At 40.9% G+C, this 19,992-nt stretch overlaps 1 protein-coding gene across 1 annotated transcript in view; it reads right to left on the bottom strand.

Annotated features, from left to right (window-relative positions):
* The window catches only part of NSMAF (neutral sphingomyelinase activation associated factor), a 48,718-nt gene that overhangs the window by 13,805 nt on the left and 14,921 nt on the right, over nt 1-19,992 (bottom strand). Inside the window, exons 9-23 of the mRNA XM_072151849.1 lie at nt 19,809-19,861; nt 18,036-18,165; nt 16,960-17,031; nt 15,952-16,060; nt 15,516-15,692; nt 15,026-15,105; nt 13,559-13,649; nt 11,971-12,034; nt 10,643-10,694; nt 10,448-10,568; nt 10,227-10,358; nt 8,969-9,011; nt 5,438-5,601; nt 2,559-2,667; nt 1,906-1,964 (exon numbers count right to left, since the gene is read on the bottom strand). Of these exons, the coding sequence (XP_072007950.1) occupies nt 1,906-1,964; nt 2,559-2,667; nt 5,438-5,601; nt 8,969-9,011; nt 10,227-10,358; nt 10,448-10,568; nt 10,643-10,694; nt 11,971-12,034; nt 13,559-13,649; nt 15,026-15,105; nt 15,516-15,692; nt 15,952-16,060; nt 16,960-17,031; nt 18,036-18,165; nt 19,809-19,861 (1,456 nt within the window). The remainder of the gene's footprint in view (nt 1-1,905; nt 1,965-2,558; nt 2,668-5,437; nt 5,602-8,968; nt 9,012-10,226; nt 10,359-10,447; nt 10,569-10,642; nt 10,695-11,970; nt 12,035-13,558; nt 13,650-15,025; nt 15,106-15,515; nt 15,693-15,951; nt 16,061-16,959; nt 17,032-18,035; nt 18,166-19,808; nt 19,862-19,992) is intronic.

The following is a 19,992-nucleotide window of genomic DNA, read 5'->3' as shown; positions in this document are numbered from 1 at the left end:
GCTGGATATTAAAAGGGTTGTCCACTTTACCTCACGTTTTCTGTAATGTGTATAAGTGTGGGGGGGGGCAGGATATTAGGTAATTTACCGATATACATCTATAAATAGTACTGCTCTGCTTTCTTCATATGTAAAGTGAAGCCTCCTGTCTTTTACCTCATAAGCCGGACATTCCTGTCCATAAAATGGCTGCAGATGGAGGGTCATGTGATCTCTAATTGACGTTTATTCATGGACAGATCACATGACTCGCCATCTGCAGCCATTTTATGGTCAGGAATGTCCGGCTGATGAGGTAAAGGACAGAAGATTTCACTTTATATATGAAGAAAGCAGAGCAGAACTATTATAAGTTGTATATTGGTAAATTACCTAATATCCTGCCCCCCTCCCCCCAAAAAAACATGAGGTAAAGTGGCCAACCTCTGTAAATTCTACCCATTTTACATTACAATAAGGGTGACAATATTGCGGCCATGGCTTGCCATCTTTTAGACTGGTAAACGCTACACGTTTTTCACATGGTACACACTACTACTCAGACCCGCAGCTAGATAAAGCATTGGCAGGGGACCGTAATTGCTTTCTTACTTAAAAATTACCACTTCCTCCCTGGAGAAGTAAAATGCTCTGTTCTGCTTTTAGACACAATAGCTGGATGGAAGGAGGTAAGGAAATTATATGGCCCCTCTATGGGAACACCCAAAATCCCCAGCACGTTCTACTAGTTCTTTCTTTAAGGTCTGGAAGGAGAAGAGCATTTTGGCTTCTCCACAAAGTCATGTACCAGTTTTGGCAAACCTTTTAGAGACCGAGTGCCAACACGGCTATTTAAGCAGTTACTGCTCTGTCACAACTTTCCATTGTATCAGTGTCCTGATGACACCAATACAATAGAAAGAATTCGGTGTATCGTTGTAGCTTTCCTTCAGGGTACCCTGATCAATAAGAAACATTGGGCCCGGATCCATAGCTCTAATGGGTCACCCAACTGTGTCAACACCTTCTCTCTCCTACAGTAGTCGCAGGTCCGAGATGTGTATTAAATAGAACAGAGCACGGTATGTCCTGGGCTTTCTTGGACTGCAGGTGGAGGCCTTGAGTCCTGTCTAGCAAACTCTGGGCTAGGATGACAGCCTGGGTGCCTACACCCGTGCCATAGGTTCGCCACCAATGTCACTGTAGAGTCCTCATGCTTCTTGTTAAAGTTTAGGGACTGAACTACAAATGGGCCATGTGACTGATGGATGTGACATTACTAACCTGAGAAGCAGAAGTAGCGCTTACCCTACTGGTGACTCTTATTTGCTTCATACAACTAGTCAACATGACTTAACATGCATGAATACCAACAGGCCAAATACACCGGGCCACCCCCTAGGTGCACCGTTTTATGTTGCAGTGGACACAGTGCAGGCTTGACAAAATTTGGCGCAAACACATCATAAATACATGTGCAAGAGGTCTGTATAAGAATTTATGTGCAAAGTTGGCCAGCGTGTCTGCCGCTCGTGTGGCTCACAATGGGGCTTATTTACTAAGGGTCCGTCGGACGCAATTCCGTCAGGTTTTCCGACGTGATTGCGCCGCTGGGACAGGTATTTAGTAGGTGATTGTGTCACACGCGATCGGATTTGGTTGCAATCGCGCCCGGCTTTCATTTGACAAAAAAAAAATAGTGTCGCAAGCCCATGCACTTACATACACCAGGAAGAAGAAGGTGAACTCCGGCGGACCTAAGCGGGGAAGCGACACATGCAGGATATCGGACGCACGATCCTCTTGAATCGCGGCACAATGCATTATCGGGATCTCCTCCTGACCAGGTAAGTAAATGTGCCCCAATGTGTCCATCATTCACCTGCCTTTCATGTGTCCAACATCTTCACACATCTCTAGACTCACCTTGTGATGTTGTGAAGACTGATGATCCATTTGAGGTGACAGCAATTGCAGTTATAGCCCTGTAAGTTATACACATCAAATCAATAGAATAATAATAATAATAATAATAATAATATATTACAGTAAAGAAAACAGCAGTATGGAAATAGAAGCCTGCTTTACACAATTCTTGATTCCTAAGTGACTGCACATGGGATCTAGCAGCACACATGTTAGTTAGAGCAGTATCTCTATAGTATAGTTCACAAGCCCCTAGTTGGCTCAGCGGAGTGATCCCCACCCTGTGTTCATGTGTTTATAAGGGAACATATACAAATCGGACTGGAATCTTAATTACAACCTTGGGCTGCAGTTTTGCGGAGGAGCAGAAGCTCCTCACATCATATGTCACTAGGAGTCCTGTCCTCTGCACTTTTGTGTTGTTGGATTCACTGACCGACCGCAGTTTAAGACATATATATAAGACATGTATATGGGAGTGGGGTCTCTGCCGGAGTGATGTTCTAAATGGAGTTATGTGATTACTTTTGTAACTATCTTACAAGCCCCAACATCATCACAGGTCAGATAACAGTTAATAATAATCTAATCACACAGCTCACATTTTCCCATTTCCCCAAAAGGTTTGGCTTTTACATGAACAGGTCACTCACTCTTTGTGAATTTTGTGTCTGCCCTCTATCTGGAATTTAGTGATATTGTTCCATGCAAGAGTTTTACTTTCTTCTGTTAGGTCTTCAAAAGAATCTTCACTGGGGGAAACTGCACAAAATAAGAACAAAAAATACATTTTTCTTTTATTATAAAAACCTATATGACACTATTACCTAGTGTAGAGCATTACATTATGTACTGGAGTAACACTGCAACATATCTATTACAAAAGGCACACATAATGGAGAGGACTTGCAGTCTTAAATTATGCCAGATTCCTCAAAGTGCATCACATTGGAAAGTACTGTATTTATTGCATCTTATAATCTGAAGGTCAGGAGGATTCATCAATGCCAGACCCTCCTGATCTATCATCTTTAGATTGGATGAAGTGCTGACATAGCATTTCACCTGATATCTGAGAGAGCAGCCCTCTGCGCTGCTCTCCCTCTCCTTCCTTGTCCTGGCAGGAGTATTTCTGCAGGACCTGGAATGATATCAGAAGCATGTGACTGATCACATGCTTCCTGCATCACTAGAAGGTCCTTACACCCTTCCATGATGCCCTGGTATGGAGCCAGTTAAGAAGTTGCAGACCTTAGTGAATGGATGTAGCAGAGCTGTGTATGTGAATGAATGAATGTAGCAGGGAATTAGTCTGAAAAATACAGTAAATCTAAGTCTAGATTTCCTCTATACCTTCAAGTATTTGGGTTATTTCATACTAAATGCATGGACCAAAATTCTGGCACACAGGCACATTTCTGTTTTACGTGAGTCACACCCTAGGGCACTCCTTTCTATGATGCTGTAGCTCTTTTTCATATAGACGTCTCAGAACTGTCCAAAATACAGCTGTGCCCAAAATTGGCTACCCCTAATTTTGGCTTCAATTGCCTTTTTGAATGAGTATGAATGAGAACACAAAACTTTTTTTCCCACTCATGGTTAGTTGTTGGGAGAAGCCATTTATTGTCAAAATACTGCATTTTTTCTTTTTAAATCATGATGAAAACCAAAAACATGCAAATGACCCTGATCAAAAGTTCACATACCCCACTTCTTAACACTGTGTATTCCCACTATGACATCAATGACATCTTGAAGTTCTATGTTCCTCTACATTCCTGGGTTGTGTTGCATAAACTGCGCCGCTTGTTATCTCCCCAGAGTGGTTCAATAATATTCAGGTCAGGAGACCGAGATGGCCGCTGCTGAACCTTCACTTTGTTCTGCTGTAGCCAAAGGTCGAATTGGCCTTGTGTTTAGGGTCGTTGTCATGTTGTCAATGTCCAAGTACAGCATCCTGGCTGATGAGGGAAATTTGCCTCCAGTATCTGCTGGTAACAGGCTGTATTCATCTTACATTTAACTTTGGCCAAGTTTCCTGAGCCTATGCAGCTCACACATCTCCACATCATCAGCGATCCACCTCTGGGCTTTACAGTGGGAATAGCAATCCTTTCAACGTAGGCCTTATTGACACCTCTCTAAATGTAACATTCATGATTGTGACCAAAAAAATTCGATTTTGGTCTCATCACTCCAAATGACCTTGTGCCAGAAGTTTTGAGGCTCGTCTCTGTGCCGTTTGGCGTATTGTGGGCAAGATATTTTGTGGCCCATTTGACCCATTTGCGTCAACTTCTGTGCAAAAATCACCAGGGTATGTGAATGTTTTTGGTTGTCATTATGATTTAATAAAGAGAAAATAAAAAAACCACAGTAGTCTGACAATAAATGGCTTCACCTGACCACAAAGCGTGGTTAGTAAAAAAAGTGTTTGTGTTATTATTCATATTCTCTCAAAAAAGGCCAAGAAAGCCACAATTCTGCAGATACAATCGGGTTAAAAGTGGTGTGCAATGGAGCGACTGGCTGGAGTACAGCTCCCTACTATACATGTAATAGGGAGCCGTTCAGGACCCAGAAGAGTTGTCTCTTCTTAGTGAGCGGTGCCTAATGAGCCAGCTCACTAAGAAGAGCCAGAATTCCCATCACTAATCCCGGCAGCACGTAAAAGCTGCAGGACCTGCAGTCATGTCATAAGCAAGTGACGAATCATCTGCTTCAGGTCATCCAATTACATACCAGGAATGGTATGTAGCAGAGCTGTTTGTGTTCATCTTCTCATTCTTATGTAGGCGTTTTATAGTGTAGGTGGGCATGTTTTAATATATCTTTTTCTTTGTAATGTAGTAGATTACTGTATGATGGAGAACTCCAGTGCTCTGCCTTCCCTGCACTAGATCTCTATACAAACAGTAATACTGATTATGTATCCTGATTGGCTGAGCTGTTTGTTAACGTTCACATGGATGCCCTGAGTGCTATTGGGATCATTGACCATAGCTGATGTCACAACCAGGAAGTCCCGCCCACTTTAGGAAAAGCGGAGAGGGTTTCACAGATAGCCTCATATATCTATGAACCCTAAATCTCAGGTTAGGAAGAAGTCAGGAGCATGATGCAAGTATCATTGGAATTGTTGTCAAAGGTTCTCTCCAGCTCTTCTAAAACTGTTTTTAGGAAAGTATCTTTGCAGTTACTTTAAAGGTTTGTAGTTTACAATAAGGATTTCGAAATGGATATTTTGTGTGATGGGAGACCTGTAGTGGGACTGACAAAGAGGGTAAAAACATAACAATGAGACTGGAGAGGCGACATTGGATGGGGTTGCAGTGGGTAATTGTAAGTGCACTTGTACTACTTTCAAAGTAGGAATACACCAAAGAACCACATAATCATTTGCTAGAAGTTCTACAGAATGTGCCAGGAAACCAGTCTCCTAGCGCTAGAATACAGTTCTGGTCCACACCTCATGTGCCCTCTAGGCAGTTCAGTTTCCAGTCTTAATTATCGTGTGTCTCCATCATACCTGGTGATTCTACCGTAGACAGATTCTGGCTGGATGACCGGGAAAAACTTCTGGACTTTGTAAATATTCTCTTTGGATGAGGTTTTGTAAACAGCTGTTTTGGAGTTTGGCCAAATTCCAAAATTTGAGTCAGCATCGCTATTTTCTGCTCAGGATCTTCAATACTGAAAGTTAAATGAAAAAAAAAAAAACACACACAAAAACAAACAAGAGTCAATCAAATTCAAATTCATTGAATCAAATTCAATGTAAAACTGCAGTATTACAGTGTAAAAGAAAGAAAGTATCAAAGTAGATTAGGTTAATAACAAATGGAGTTCTATCAAGTCCAACCGATAATCCTACAATGTTGACCCAGAAAAAGGCAGAAACAGAACTCCATAAGTCCATGAAATACATAAGATCCTTCACTACCATCACCACTGAATGATTTCTCTTCAAACAGATGCTTAGTTAAAATTCTATGGATATAATGAGGCCCCCAAAATGTGTTGCCAGAGGCAATATACAGTTAGGGCCAGAAATATTTGGACAGTGACACAATTTTCGCGAGTTGGGCTCTGCATGCCACCACATTGGATCTGAAATGAAACCTCTACAACAGAATTCAAGTGCAGATTGTAACGTTTAATTTGAAGGGTTGAACAAAAATATCTGATAGAAAATGTAGGAATTGTACACATTTCTTTACAAACACTCCACATTTTAGGAGCTCAAAAGTAATTGGACAAATAAACATAACCCAAACAAAATATTTTTATTTTCAATATTTTGTTCCGAATCCTTTGGAGGCAATCACTGCCTTAAGTCTGGAGCCCATGGACATCACCAAACGCTGGGTTTCCTCCTTCTTAATGCTTTGCCAGGCCTTTACAGCCGCAGCCTTCAGGTCTTGCTTGTTTGTGGGTATTTCTGTCTTAAAGGGAACCTGTCAGCAGGAGACCCATTTTTAGCACTCCCCCAGTCCCCACAGAGCAAAGTTCATACACTGCCAAAGTGTTTTTGTATAAAAAAAAAAAAAGATATGTTATATAGCACCTTTCATTAGCATCTGCTGTGTGACTAGGCAGTTGCCTAATGGGAGGGGCTGGAAAGGAGCAGTCCCCCCCCACCCTTGGGAAACATGTGACCTTTTCAAATATATGAATAACTCCCCCCACTCGGGATTGGCTGTAGAGGAGCAGGAGGCGTCGCTAAGCCCAGTGATGGGTGTTTTCATAGATTTGAAAAGGTCACATGGAGTATCTGAATCCCAAGGGTGGGGGGTGGGGGGGGGGGAGACTGCTCCTTTCCAGCCCCTCCCATTTGGCAACTGCCTAGTCACACAGCAGATGTTAATGAAAGGTACAATATAACATATCTTTTTTTCTGTAAAACCTATTTTTATACAAAAACACTTTGGCAGCGTATGTTCTATGCTCTGTGGGGACTTGCGGAGTGCTAAAAATGGGTCTCCTGGTGACAGGCTCCCTTTAAGTCTGGATTTGAGCAAGTGAAATGCACGCTCAATTGGGTTAAGATTTGGTGATTGACTTGGCCATTGCAGAATGTTCCACTTTTTTGCACTCATGAACTCCTGGGTAGCTTTGGCTGTATGCTTGGGGTCATTATCCATCTGTGCTATGAAGCGCCGTCCGATCAACTTTGCAGCATTTGGCTGGATCTGGGCTGAAAGTATATCCCGGTACACTTCAGAATTCATCAGGCTACTCTTGTCTGCTGTTATGTCATCAATAAACACAAGTGACCCAGTGCCATTGAAAGCCATGCATGCTCATGCCATCACGTTGCCTCCACCATGTTTTACAGAGGATGTGGTGTGCCTTGGATCATGTGCCGTTCCCTTTCTTCTCCAAACTTTTTTCTTTCCATCATTCTGGTTCAGGTTGATCTTTGTCTCATCTGTCCATAGAATACTTTTCCAGAACTGAGCTGGCTTCTTGAGGTGTTTTTTGGCAAATTTAACTCTGGCCTGTCTCTTTACTGTTGACTTAGAGACAGATACACCTACTTCACTGAGAGTGTTCTGGACTTCAGTTGATGTTGTGAACGCGTTCTTCTTCACCAAAGAAAGTATGCGTCGATCATCCACCACTGTTGTCATCTGTGGACGCCCAGGCCTTTTTGAGTTCCCAAGCTCACCAGTCAATTCCTTTTTTCTCAGAATGTACCAGACTGTTGATTTTGCTACTCCAAGCATGTCTGCTATCTCTCTGATGGATTTTTTCAGCCTAAGGATGTTCTGCTTCACCTCAATAGAGAGTTCCTTTGACCGCATGTTGTCTGGTCACAGCAACAGCTTCCAAATGCAAAACCACACACCTGGGATCAACCCCAGACCTTTTAACTACTTCATTGATTACAGGTTAATGGGGGAGACGCCTTCAGAGTTAATTGCAGCCCGTAGAGTCCATTGTCCAATTACTTTTGGTCCCTTGAAAAAGAGGAGGCTATGCATTACAGAGCTATGATTCCTAAACCCTTTCTCCGATTTGGATGTGGAAACTCTCATATTGCAGCTGGGAATGTGCACTTTCAGCCCATATTATATATATACAGGCAGTCCCCGGGTTACATACAAGATAGGGACTGTAGGTTTGTTCTTAAGTTGAATTTGTATGTAAGTCGAAACTGTATATTTTATCATTGTAGTTCCCGACAATTTTTTTTTTTGCCCCAGTGACAATTGGAGTTTCAAATTTTTTTGCTGTAATAGGACCAAGAATTATCAATACAGCTTCATTGCAGACAATTTTAAGCTGATTATTGCAATCTGGGACTATTTTAAAGCATCCAGAGAGCTTCACCAGAGGTCACAGTGGGCGGAGGGGTCTGTCTGTAACTATGGGTTGTCTGTAAGTCGGGTGTCCTTAAGTAGGGGACCGCCTGTAATTGTATTTCTGAGCATGTTTTTGTAAGCAGCTAAAATAACAAAACTTGTGTCACTGTCCAAATATTTCTGGCCCTAACTGTAGTAACCTGTGCAATCTTCATTACTGAATATACTATCTCTAAAACCACAATTTCCTTTCCCCACGGCTGCACAAAAGGCCATAACACAGAACAGCATGACCCAGTGTGGCCTCACCCTAGAGGTGGTCCATAAATGAAGGAGTCTGGTATGAATGGATGTTAAAGGACATCTGGCACCAGGGGGTGGATTGTACACCAAGCACACTGGCATGCAGGTGTGTGCCCCCTCTGGCAGGATCTGCTCTTCTTTTAGCTTCTTATGCCCAAGTTTTTACAAAAAAAAGGCTTTTAAAATTATGCAAATGAGCCCGAGGGGCTCTGGGCTACATAGGTCTTAATGGAGACTGGAACCCCTCAGGTTCATTTGAATAATTTGTAAAGCTTCTTTTTCTTAAAAACAAGGGCATTTTGAGATGTGATGAAAGTCATGAAAGAAAAATTTGACGGGTTTTGTATCAATTCAGGCGAGTTTTAAGCCTTAAACATGTTCTGTTTATCACATAAAGCATGGGAATCACAAGAGTAGTCTCACTGATCTGTAATGTTCACTTGTATTACCTTTTTAGGTCAATTTCTCCTTCATATGTCACCGGATGGAATACTAAGAAAGGAGAGAGAAGCACAACCTTAATATAAAAAGCAGATATAAGATGTTCTAAATAAATGTTTCTCAACCTTTTGAGGCTAAGTACCACCTAGCATCCAGTACAAGGTTCTAATGAGATCCCTCATATAGAAATTACCTTTGTAAAGCAGAACTTAGTGCTTCCTATGACGTCCCCTGGCTTCCAGCAGATGAAGAAGGCTTTACAGTCATTACTGTCCCCCTTCAACCACTGCTATGGGGTTGGTGATCACACAGGGTGTGTGCATACAATAATATCTACCCGGCCCCCTCCGTCTACCGGAAGGCAACAGGATGTAACAGGAAGTTCTGATTGCCGGGGGCTTCACACAAACTTAACTGAGGTAAGTACAATATGATTAACCCTATTAGGATCTTGTAAAGTTTGTCAAAGATTTGCATCAAAGTAATGGCCACTAGCATCACAATCCAATATAATAAACTAGGGGCACTGGGACTGTGGTAATCTAATTATATTTGTTATCCATGGCCTTTCCTTCTAAAAAAAACTTTTAAAGTTATGCAAAAGAGACTGGTAACACACCCAAGAACTCTTCAGAGTCCCTCCATGTTGCAGCTTCACAGACTGTTACATTGTGCACTTCTCCCTCCCACTATGTAAGATTACAGCAAGCAGATGGAGAGGGTGAGACCTGCTCCTGCACAGTGTAACAGCCTGTGAAGCTACAGCACAGAGGGGCTCAACGAAAGCCTCTCAAGGCCCTTTCTGGCTCATTAGTATAATTTTAAGAGTTTATTTTAGAATGAAGGAGGCCATATATAACAAATAAAAGAAGATACCATTTTTAATGCATTTTAATGTACTTAACACAATAAAACCTATATAAATATGGTATCAACATGATCGTACTCAACCAAAGAATAAAGCAGACGTATCATTTGGAGCTCAGATTAAAAGCCATAAAAACTGAAAGAAAGTGGAATAATATAAATAAATAATAAACCACAAGAAAGTGGAATAATAATACCGTCACTAAATGGAAGAAGGCAAAGAGGTTAAGGAAGCAAATATAACAAAACAAGGTTTGGAGCCACTGGAGTAAAAATACATTTACTATGGGAAACCAAGTTCTAGGCATGTTACATACACGAGGGTAAAAGACTGAATATGATTACACAGTATTTTCAAGACTAATTGTGAAAGTCCTGAGACATTACTAACAGTGTTACCATTATTTGCAGCAACAGCCTCACTTCCTCTTTGCTTATAGCCAAATATCAAATCGATCCATTCATGGAGATAGTCTGACACATATTGACTCTCTAAAGCCTCTCTGTTTTTCCGCAGGAAGTCATCTACATCTGATTAAGAGAAGAGATAATCATACACTGTAAAACAGACAACATAATACAGATTTACATTCTTATCTAACACCAAGTGTTTCACTTACCCGCTGCCCAGGGAGGGATATCTACGTCATCAACTAATTTCCCTCCTTGTCTCTTCCCAAGGTCCAGGTTCAAACTGTTAAGCAAAAATGCTCCATCGTCTTCGTAAAACTCTGGAATTAACTAAAAGGACAATGAAGTTAATAGAAAGCAAAAGCTGAGAAATAAATACCAAAATATTTGTTAATATAAATTACCTCTTTAAAGTCGGTCACACCTTCTAAGCAGTTCCTCCAGGTCTCTGCAATACTAGAAAAGTAAAAAAAAAAAAAAAAAAAAAATACATTTTTAGTTCTTAAGCAGGTTTGGCCACCAGAGGGCAGATGTGCAGTATAAAAGCAATAGCCTCCATCCAGCAGTCACATGACATTGATGTAACATCAGTGCTGTATACCAACAGACTGGCAGGTCAGGAGCACAAGTGCTGCACACGAGATCATATGATCTCATTGGGACCTAATAAAAATCACACAGATTTGTGCATATGACAGGAGGTCACTTCCTACTGATGGGCTCTACCACACAGATGCCTATAGAGGGCAGCGGGGGAGATGTTACTGCTGATGAAGAGAAAGTTCTGTCATATAGTAATAATGGAGATGACAGCACAGCTTTGTGATTATTCTTCTTCAAAGCAGAGAGAAGAGAGTATTTATCATGGCTTGTATAACGGATGTAGTCGCAATTCCCCTTACAGAGTGATTACTACACCCTCTTCAACAATTGGGGGCGGTGTTGGACCACAAAGTAGGCCGGTGCAGGGTTAGTGTGCAGACTATAGCACAGTTCTACACCAGATCGGGCACACCGCAATTGCACCCACCCCATGGGAGCCTAATAGGGGTGGGCTTCATATGCTGGCGGATATGTATTACACTGTTCATCTAGCCCAAAAATATAGACTACTCTACACTGTGTAGCGCCTTTCAGGCTGCACAATCTTCTCAGGAGGAGACCCCGATTTACTTCTTCCCTGATCATATAAGCACATGAGCACAGACAGAGATATTGCTAAAAGTCTTCAATATGTACAAGCTGTTTATGCGGCTGTCAGTTTCAACTGTGTGTGAAAGGTGGTGTGATCACAGGACCTAATAGTGGTGAAGAAAGGAAGGACTGGCCCTTATATTGTGAAGACACACTTATTAAAGTTACTCTCTCTTTATCAGCGGAGGTACAGTATACTTTCAGGCAGTAATTCAAGAACAAGGCTATATTATACAGAAGATATATGGAGGACATTTATCATATGATGAAACCCCCACGTGGTCTGGTGCACCGGATATATATTAGGAAACTCTGGCCTCCTGATATATACCGCAGGTGGCTGACAATTCTATGCCAGGCCCTTTCTGCTGTAGAATTGCACTATTATGTGCCCAGGCCCACTCCACCGCCCGCCATGACCCCATTCACACCCCTCCACGTCCACTTGACGTAAAGGAGGAAATGATTTCAATTTCTGCCAAAAAAATATCCCTCTATGTGTGCTACCACTTGACTATTGATCACATTGTATACACACCTGTTGAACATCCTATCGGCATGGTCAAACTTCCCATTCTGGATGCACAGCATGTGCTCTGGAGCTGTAAAAGAAGAGGCTGTCAGAGATTTGATTTTATAAACCGCTGAACTTGTATGGCCGGTTGCCCACAGACCCAAAGTTGAAATTGTCCGATTTTGATTCAATTTGAATCCTAGTGCCATCTGACTATCCATTTTTGTAGTCCTGGTGTCGTATAGGTTGTGTCAGATTTTCACATCTCTAGGCTACTGCCTTCTTTTAGTTCAACAGAACAACTAACTCCAACAGGATGACATCAATTTTATTTCACGCACACTTTGACTTGAATGGGCGAGTTTCACGCACGACTTGGACCTGCGTTTTTGATTTGGAGGCTGCTAGACTTCAGGTTTGAGAAGACAAATAAACTCATCTGCTTCTAGGACCCCCAACAATCAGTGGCGAGTTCCACTTACAAGATAACATATGGATATGCTGGCTGGAAAATCACAGCGCTTCCCGTTAATGACTCAGAATTCCATAACAAAGTACAGACAGTCCCCAGGTTAACAAAACCTATAGAAACAATTTGGGCTGAAATTTGCAAGTGCACATAGGCAAGACAGGGCTTAAAATGCAACAGGGCACAGAAGGTGTAAGGCTCATATGCTCAAAATAGCAGGCACTACCAAAAAGAGAGAAAAAAGAGCATATAATGCTAAAACAGTCAAAGTTTATTGAGTACACTTTAAAATTAGAACATGTAAACAAAGTAGGTGGTTACAGGGCATGAAACATGTAGGTGCTGGGCAGCAAATGCAGATATAAAGCTATAAAATAGATGACATTTATATAGTGCATAGCCAAAAAATGTAGTACGTGGTAAACCAAACATTGTTGCATAAAGATGTCAATACATTAGACACACACAATGCGTGTACAAGATAAAGTGACAAGTATACCTCATGGCGGGTTGTAGTAGATAAGAGGCTGCCCAGCACCTCCGACACTTGTTTCGTCCGGAGAGGACTTTGTCAAGGGCCCACTATTTTAAAGTGTACTCAATAAACTTTGACTGTTTTAGCATTATATGCTCTTATTTCTATTTTTGGTAGTCCCCAGGTTAAGATAGATTCCATAAATTTGTTTAAGTTGAATTTGTATGTAAGTCGAATTGTAACTTCAGACCAATTTTTTTTTTGTCCCAGTAACAATTGGAGTTTCAAAAGTTTTGCTGTAATGGGACTATGGGTTATCAATAAAGCTACAGACACCTTACAGCTGATTATTGCAGCTGGAGACTAAATTAAAGCATCTGGAGAGCTTCACCAGAGGTCACAGTGGGCAGAGGGGTCCGTCTTTAACTAGGGGTTGTCTGTAAGTCGGGTGTCCTTAAGTAGGGGACCGTCTGTATTGAAATGGGTTTTCTAAAGAACACAACCCATGTAAGATAAGACATTACACATACTCTGCTCCTTTAATAAATCAACATATAACTTGGCACAGATCAACCACAGATCAACCACAAGACATTCTTCCTGCCTAAGGGAACTTACTTTACATTCGGTGCATATATCAGATATCCTGCACAAAATAAAAGACTTACCAACTCTAACCAAGTAGAAGAGAACATATCCCGGGGAGGAATAGTGACTTCCATATATAAATTTGGGGTCTGGCATTTCACGGTAGCGCTTCTGTAAGACAGTCATTAGAAATCAGCATATTAAAGTCATTTAACTAAGGGGGTTTCGAGACAAATATGACACAGGATAAGGAACGAGTGTCTGATCAGTACGAGTATATGTGACAAAGTGGACAGGGAATAAGTGTAGAACAACTGGATAAGGGCTAAAATAGCCGACTGTGATTGGTCTGTATAATTATTATCAGCGATGTATTCGCTCTGTGAATCCAACAGTCAGAGGTTTACACACCGAGCACAAACCATAACTTGTATCATGAGAGACCACCAAATACAATCCTATATACAAAAACACGAACTTTAAAGTGTAACTAGCCCTTCAAATAATCAATAGTATTGTGTGCACAAAAGGGCTAGGTAAACTTTAAAGTTTGTGTTTTTGTTTTGTCCATCTTACTAGAAGAATGGAGTTCAGCTAAAAGTTAAAGGTCAATATATAAAGAAGGAACGGAACATGGAAAGAGCCAAGTAAGTGGAGAAAGAAGCATCTTCCCCTGGTGAGATATTTTACAAAATTTCCTATATTGACTTGCGCTGTTGATTTATGCAATGACAATGTATCTGCCTGAAAAGCTCAAGTATTAGATAAAAAATAGCAAAAGTGAACCTCAAGTATTAACCATGTCCTTAGAAGGTCTTAAAAGGAACCTGTCATCAGGATCTTTTTTATGGCTCCCCCATGTACCCAAAGAGAATATCAGACACGCTTAAAGTAAAACTGTCTTTTTCTGAAAAAAGTTTACCTTTCTGTATGTAGAGCTCTGACCCTAGTCCCATGGGAGTGGCCAGTGACAATAGGTTTCCCGTCACCCCCGGGAAACCACTCCTCAATGCATCGATTTAAAATTAAAAAAAAAAACTCATGTCCCCCATATCCCACCCACTCCTCTGTGACCACTCCCATGGGACTAGGTACGCAGCTCTGCATACAGAAAGGTAAACTTTCATTTTTGGAAAAAGCCAATTTTGCTATAAAAACTCTTTGGCAATGTGCACACTATTCTCTATGGGGACATGGGAAAAGGAGAAAAAGGGCTCCGGATGACAGGTTCCCTTTAAAGTTGGGTAAAGTTGGTCTGACCGCCGCATTTAACGAGTTGAACAACCGCGATCGGAGCCCACTCCGCGGGTGTTACTGGGGGATGTCAACAGTAGATTACCACTGACACCCCGCGACTCCCAATGCTGGCTCGACTCCAATGCAGAGCGGAACTGGCATCGGCTCAGCGTCATACTAGTACTGTGCGGAGCGCTAATAGCTGGAGCCCACACAGTACTAGTACAGCGATGAGTGCTAAGGGGTTAATAAATGTAATCTAATACTTGTGATTAAAAGAGTTACACATAATGTGTTCAATAAATACATACCAGTAACCTTTCAAGTCTGTCTTTATTTAGAGCTCCCACTGGTTTTCGGAGATCTCGGAATGTTTCAGGAATGGTTAAATCTGCAAAGAAACTAACTATATAACAACAGTTTTCTGCCCTGTGTTTTGGTAACCATGCAGAATTTTCTCAAATTTAGGACCCATATACATGACCATATGGGGGACAATTTGAGGCCAAAACACGGTGCTATGAGCAATGGTGTCTAACCGCACCATGACTGACCTCAGCCCTCAGGGGAAGGTGGGCTACACCCAGGATCCGGTACGGGCGAGAACACGGCCGTGTGAATGAGGCCTAATAGACAATTTTTACATAGAACATGTAAACAGTGGCATCATACAAAGTGATACAAAGGATCAGCAAGTTGATGTTTGTAGTGACTCTACATCCCTTTTAATATTTGTATCGAGGAATCAATTGGATCATTCACGGGTTCAACAGTCGAGTAATGTGAATGTCATTGTTATACCCAATTGAGAACTTGTGTAGTCTGCGATGATCCATGGAAATACAGGATACTGGGAAAGGTCATTGCAGCTGCGATCTGCCAGGTTATTGAGATGTAAAAGATACTGGTAATTGGATATTTGGCCCATCTGCCACTGGAGCATGTAGCTGTCTGCGGTGTGCTCCGTCACATGATTCTCTGCAGGAAACGGGAGACAACTATTAGTCTCAATGTCATCTCCAATGACAGGTGTTCATATTGAATAGGTAAAAAAAGAAATTAATTAACTAAACCTTTTAATATAAAACACAGGAAATAAAGAAAAATTCTTTTTTAATTCACATTAAAAAATGGTGTCATAATTGTGTGAGATATACAGCTGTAGGTATCTTAGATGAAAGAAAGGGGAAAAACAAAAAAAAGAAACTTTATAGAACAACAAAAAACCCCCACAAACCTAGATAAGCAGCAATGTAGTAGTAAACTCCATCTCGATCTTTGGGGTTGTAAAATTTAAGGTATATATCGGAGCACAGGTCATTTTCAGTACAAAAAACCTCCAGCCCCTAAAATGTATTAGAATAAAGATGAAGTGTTACATTATCGATGTCATAATTATATATCAACATAAGTGTAGCGCAGTATCAGTACCACAAAAGAACAAGCAGAAGGTTCATACCAGGGACAAACAAATATGTTAAGATACTATGCATGATAACATATCCTAATATAGGATGCAGCGCCGAACTACAAGACCTGTACCTACCAAGGTAATGAAGATCCCCAGACCCCATTCCTGCAGCCAGGGTGACTAGAGATTTGGCCATGTATGTGCGGTCACCCTCCATTAAAGGCTTTGGCCACTTTACCTCATGTTTTTTTTTTTTATTTTTTTTTATTGATACATAAATTGAAACCTCCTGTCCTTTACTTCATCAGCCAGACATTCCTGACCAGAAAATGGCTGCAGATGGAGGGTCATGTGATCTCTATCTGTAGATGAGCTAGGACCTTATAATAGTATTCATGAACATAAGATAGAGATTCTGGCAGGGTGATTGTTCATGGACAGAGATCACATGACCCTCCAACTGCAACATTGGAGTAAGCGGGCAGAATATGGGAAGGGGGACATGCAGCCTGGTCCAGCCCACTGATCATGACGTCTGCGGATCAGGCATTATCAGGCAGTGGAGCAGAGAGGAGCTCGGTGATGTAGACCGGAGCACCAAGGGCTCATTAGAATATTTTTATCAAGTCTTTTATATGATAACCTGTCCATTCCCAGACAAACAAAAAGTGAGGTCATCCCCTGGAAGACATGACATGCAGGTAAGTATGGGACATCTACCATCAGTAAGCATGCTGATAGATGTCCTCTGATAATAATAAGGCCTCACTGTGGCAAACCATTAAGCTGGTTTTTGGCTTCAGAATCTTGTCACAAAATGAAAACTTTTCTTACCAGAGGCATCAGCATATGTCTCCTTTTATATATTCGTCGAATGTCGGCCAGGCTAATATGAACTACAGGTTTCTAGAAAGAGAAGAACATATATTAGCCCATTTCTTTGCAAAACGGTTAGGTACAAGAGTGCAAGGATAAATACACAAAAATACTGAGAGGACCGAGACAAGAGGGAATCCAAGTCACCATGAAAACCTCCTTTTATAGCTAATCCTTCTCAGGATGGATAAATAATTTAATTTTGTATATTGTTCAAATAACTTAGGTCCGCGGCCAATGATTCTACAGTTTTTAACTTGTAATGAATAAATATTTCGGTCAATAAGTCTGTATAGTTATGAATGTTGGTACATTAGTCTATTCCCTCAGTAATATCTGTAGCTCTTTTTTACTCGTTTATACGAATCCTGACAGAACACTCGGCCTTATGTCTCCAGTGGAAACCCATAAAATCCTTAACATCAATTATAGAAAGTCCTCTTTACACTGCCCTATTATTGGGTCAATTATCATTATTATGGTGAACATACTGGTTTCCCCAACACTGACATGTCCACTGGATTTATGTAAAGATCCATTACTGAAATTCTATGAGGAATATGCCATTTAGGGAATCCCGTTATATTTTTCCTATTTGGCATGGGACAATAGTCCCCAAAACCTCTGTGACCCATGACACTAGTTGAGTAAGTGGGGGACATCATCAGCATTCAGTAGTGGCTTATGGTATATAAGGTTTTCCCACAAAGACTTATCCCCTATCTGCAGAATTAGGTGTGTGAGTCTTGCATTATAGCACTGGAGCTCCACTGATTTAGAGGATGGTGTCCAGTCCCCAAAGGATAATCTTTATTTAAGGTACATCAAGTAAAAGCAACAGAGCCTAAAAATTTTGGAGAGCATAACTGTACTCTTGGGGTCTTCAGTTTCTGGTTAAGTTGGCTGAAATAATTTGGTGGCTTTTATATCCAATGCATAATGTATATTGGCCGATATCGAATTACCCCTTCAGCCAATACCACATTTCTTTACACTGTCTGCAAACAGATAAGCGTATCAAGAGGTTTTCTTACTGGGAATCCATTTAAAGGCTGGAAATAGAGGTGTTTATCGGTGATGCACACGTGGCCAGGGTTGGAGACCAGTGGAGTTATCATCTCTGCTTCACATTCCATGTTTGATATTTCGTTCACACTCTGAAAGCTGTGAGAGATTGAAGTAAGTCGTCACACAATGTACACTTATGTACATCCAGCTATAATATAATATTCTAGACCATAATGTCACATCAGCCGTCATACAATGAGGGGAATTTGATAAGGCTTACTGACCTGATTGTATCATACTCAGCGACAATCCAGAAATTCTGCCTCCTTTATTATTACTGTCCATTAATAATAATAACAGTTGTGTCCTATGACACAGGTAATAAATTCCCTCTGATGTGTTCTACAAACCTTATATTATAGCTGGAAGGATAAGTGATAATATACAAAACTTAAGAATAGTTACAGGACACCTGCTGACTACACAGTTACCTATGAACACATATGAGCCACTAAATCTCATATAATCTCATGGCTGTGGGGCAGATTTACCATTAAAAATGGAACAAATTCTGGTGCAATAATAATAATAATAATAATAATATTTTTTTAATCTATAACTGACAAACTGATGGTGTAAAGAGAACAATCTGCCAGGTTTATCATCCACCATCATTCAGGGTGATAAATCCGGTACATGTTAAAAATCTCGATTTTTACAAGGATCCAGTCACTATGATTTTTAATGTACTGTAACTAGATTCCCTGCAAAAATACGGACATGAGATCGTGACCCTACCCAGAGTACCAGCAACTCCGCAGCATAACTGCTCTGTATTCTGTGGGCAGGTCTAAAACTGGTCTAGGTCGGCAAGGTCTAAAACTGAGATACTAGTAGTAATTCTGTCCCACGGTCCATCCACAATGTAGCCTATAAATAGCAGCAGCGTCTAGGCCTGCAGTGATATAAGCAAGCATTTCTTTAGACAGAGGGAGGGGAGGAAGAAGGGTTCTCTAACTGTAAGTATTTAATGATAAATGAGAAGCTACCTCCTATACTAGAAACTGAGAGAAGCAGCCGAGCTTACCAGAGGTAACAAGAGGACTAACATGCATTCAGGAGCATAACCTATAGTGCTAGAAGTAGGATTAAAAAAATTATTAAAAATTCTTATAAATTAATAGTATACATGTCCCTCACTGTACACTTTTTTGGTTACTCTTACCTAGAAAATTTTTAAAATTCCCCCTTTAAGCCTAGCAGAATTTTTTTTCAGAATAAGCCACACAATGGGGCACAGGTATCATAAGTCCAGCTTTATCTGCATGTTTTTGGGGACTTTTCTTGGCTTCTTTGCTGGCTGGATATATCTTGGCAGTTTTACTTTATTGACATATATTGACTTTATTGCCAGCTTCTATAATGTCTCCCATACACAGCACAGAAGAGATCCTGCTCCCTTCTCCTTCATACACACGAACAGAATGAAGAACATCAGACATCTTCTTAAGGGGCATCTACCACCAGGATGAAGGATTGTACGCAAATGAGCCTAAGGGGCTCCTGGTTCCATAGGGGTTAATAGAGCCTGGTGCCCCACAGGCTCATTTCCATATAGTCTTTCATCCTGGTGGTAGATGTCCTATAATGGGTTGCTAAATAATCTCGTGTGTAGGCATTTATGCTCAAAATCAATAACATTATTTCTCACAAAAATGCAAATTAGATTAATGACTAACTTAACAGACTTGTTAGCATCTGGCTGTATGGACAGGGAGGCGTGCATTTTTTTTACATACCTGTTTTTATCAAATGATGCCCTTGCCAAACGCGACTGCAAAATAGCGGTAATCTGAGGGAAGAAAAGATAGGATTTGTACATGTAATTATCAGAAATTATATTCCAACTGGCCAACTTAGGAAAGTAAATCAGTAGGTAAAGGGGTTCAATGGATTTATTGAATTACACCTTGTGCAGGACCT

Source organism: Engystomops pustulosus, chromosome 5 (assembly GCF_040894005.1).
Source record: "Engystomops pustulosus chromosome 5, aEngPut4.maternal, whole genome shotgun sequence".
NCBI lineage: Eukaryota > Metazoa > Chordata > Amphibia > Anura > Leptodactylidae > Engystomops > Engystomops pustulosus.
Note: the sequence above shows the minus strand (reverse complement) of the source record. Positions and strands in the feature narration are given on the sequence as shown.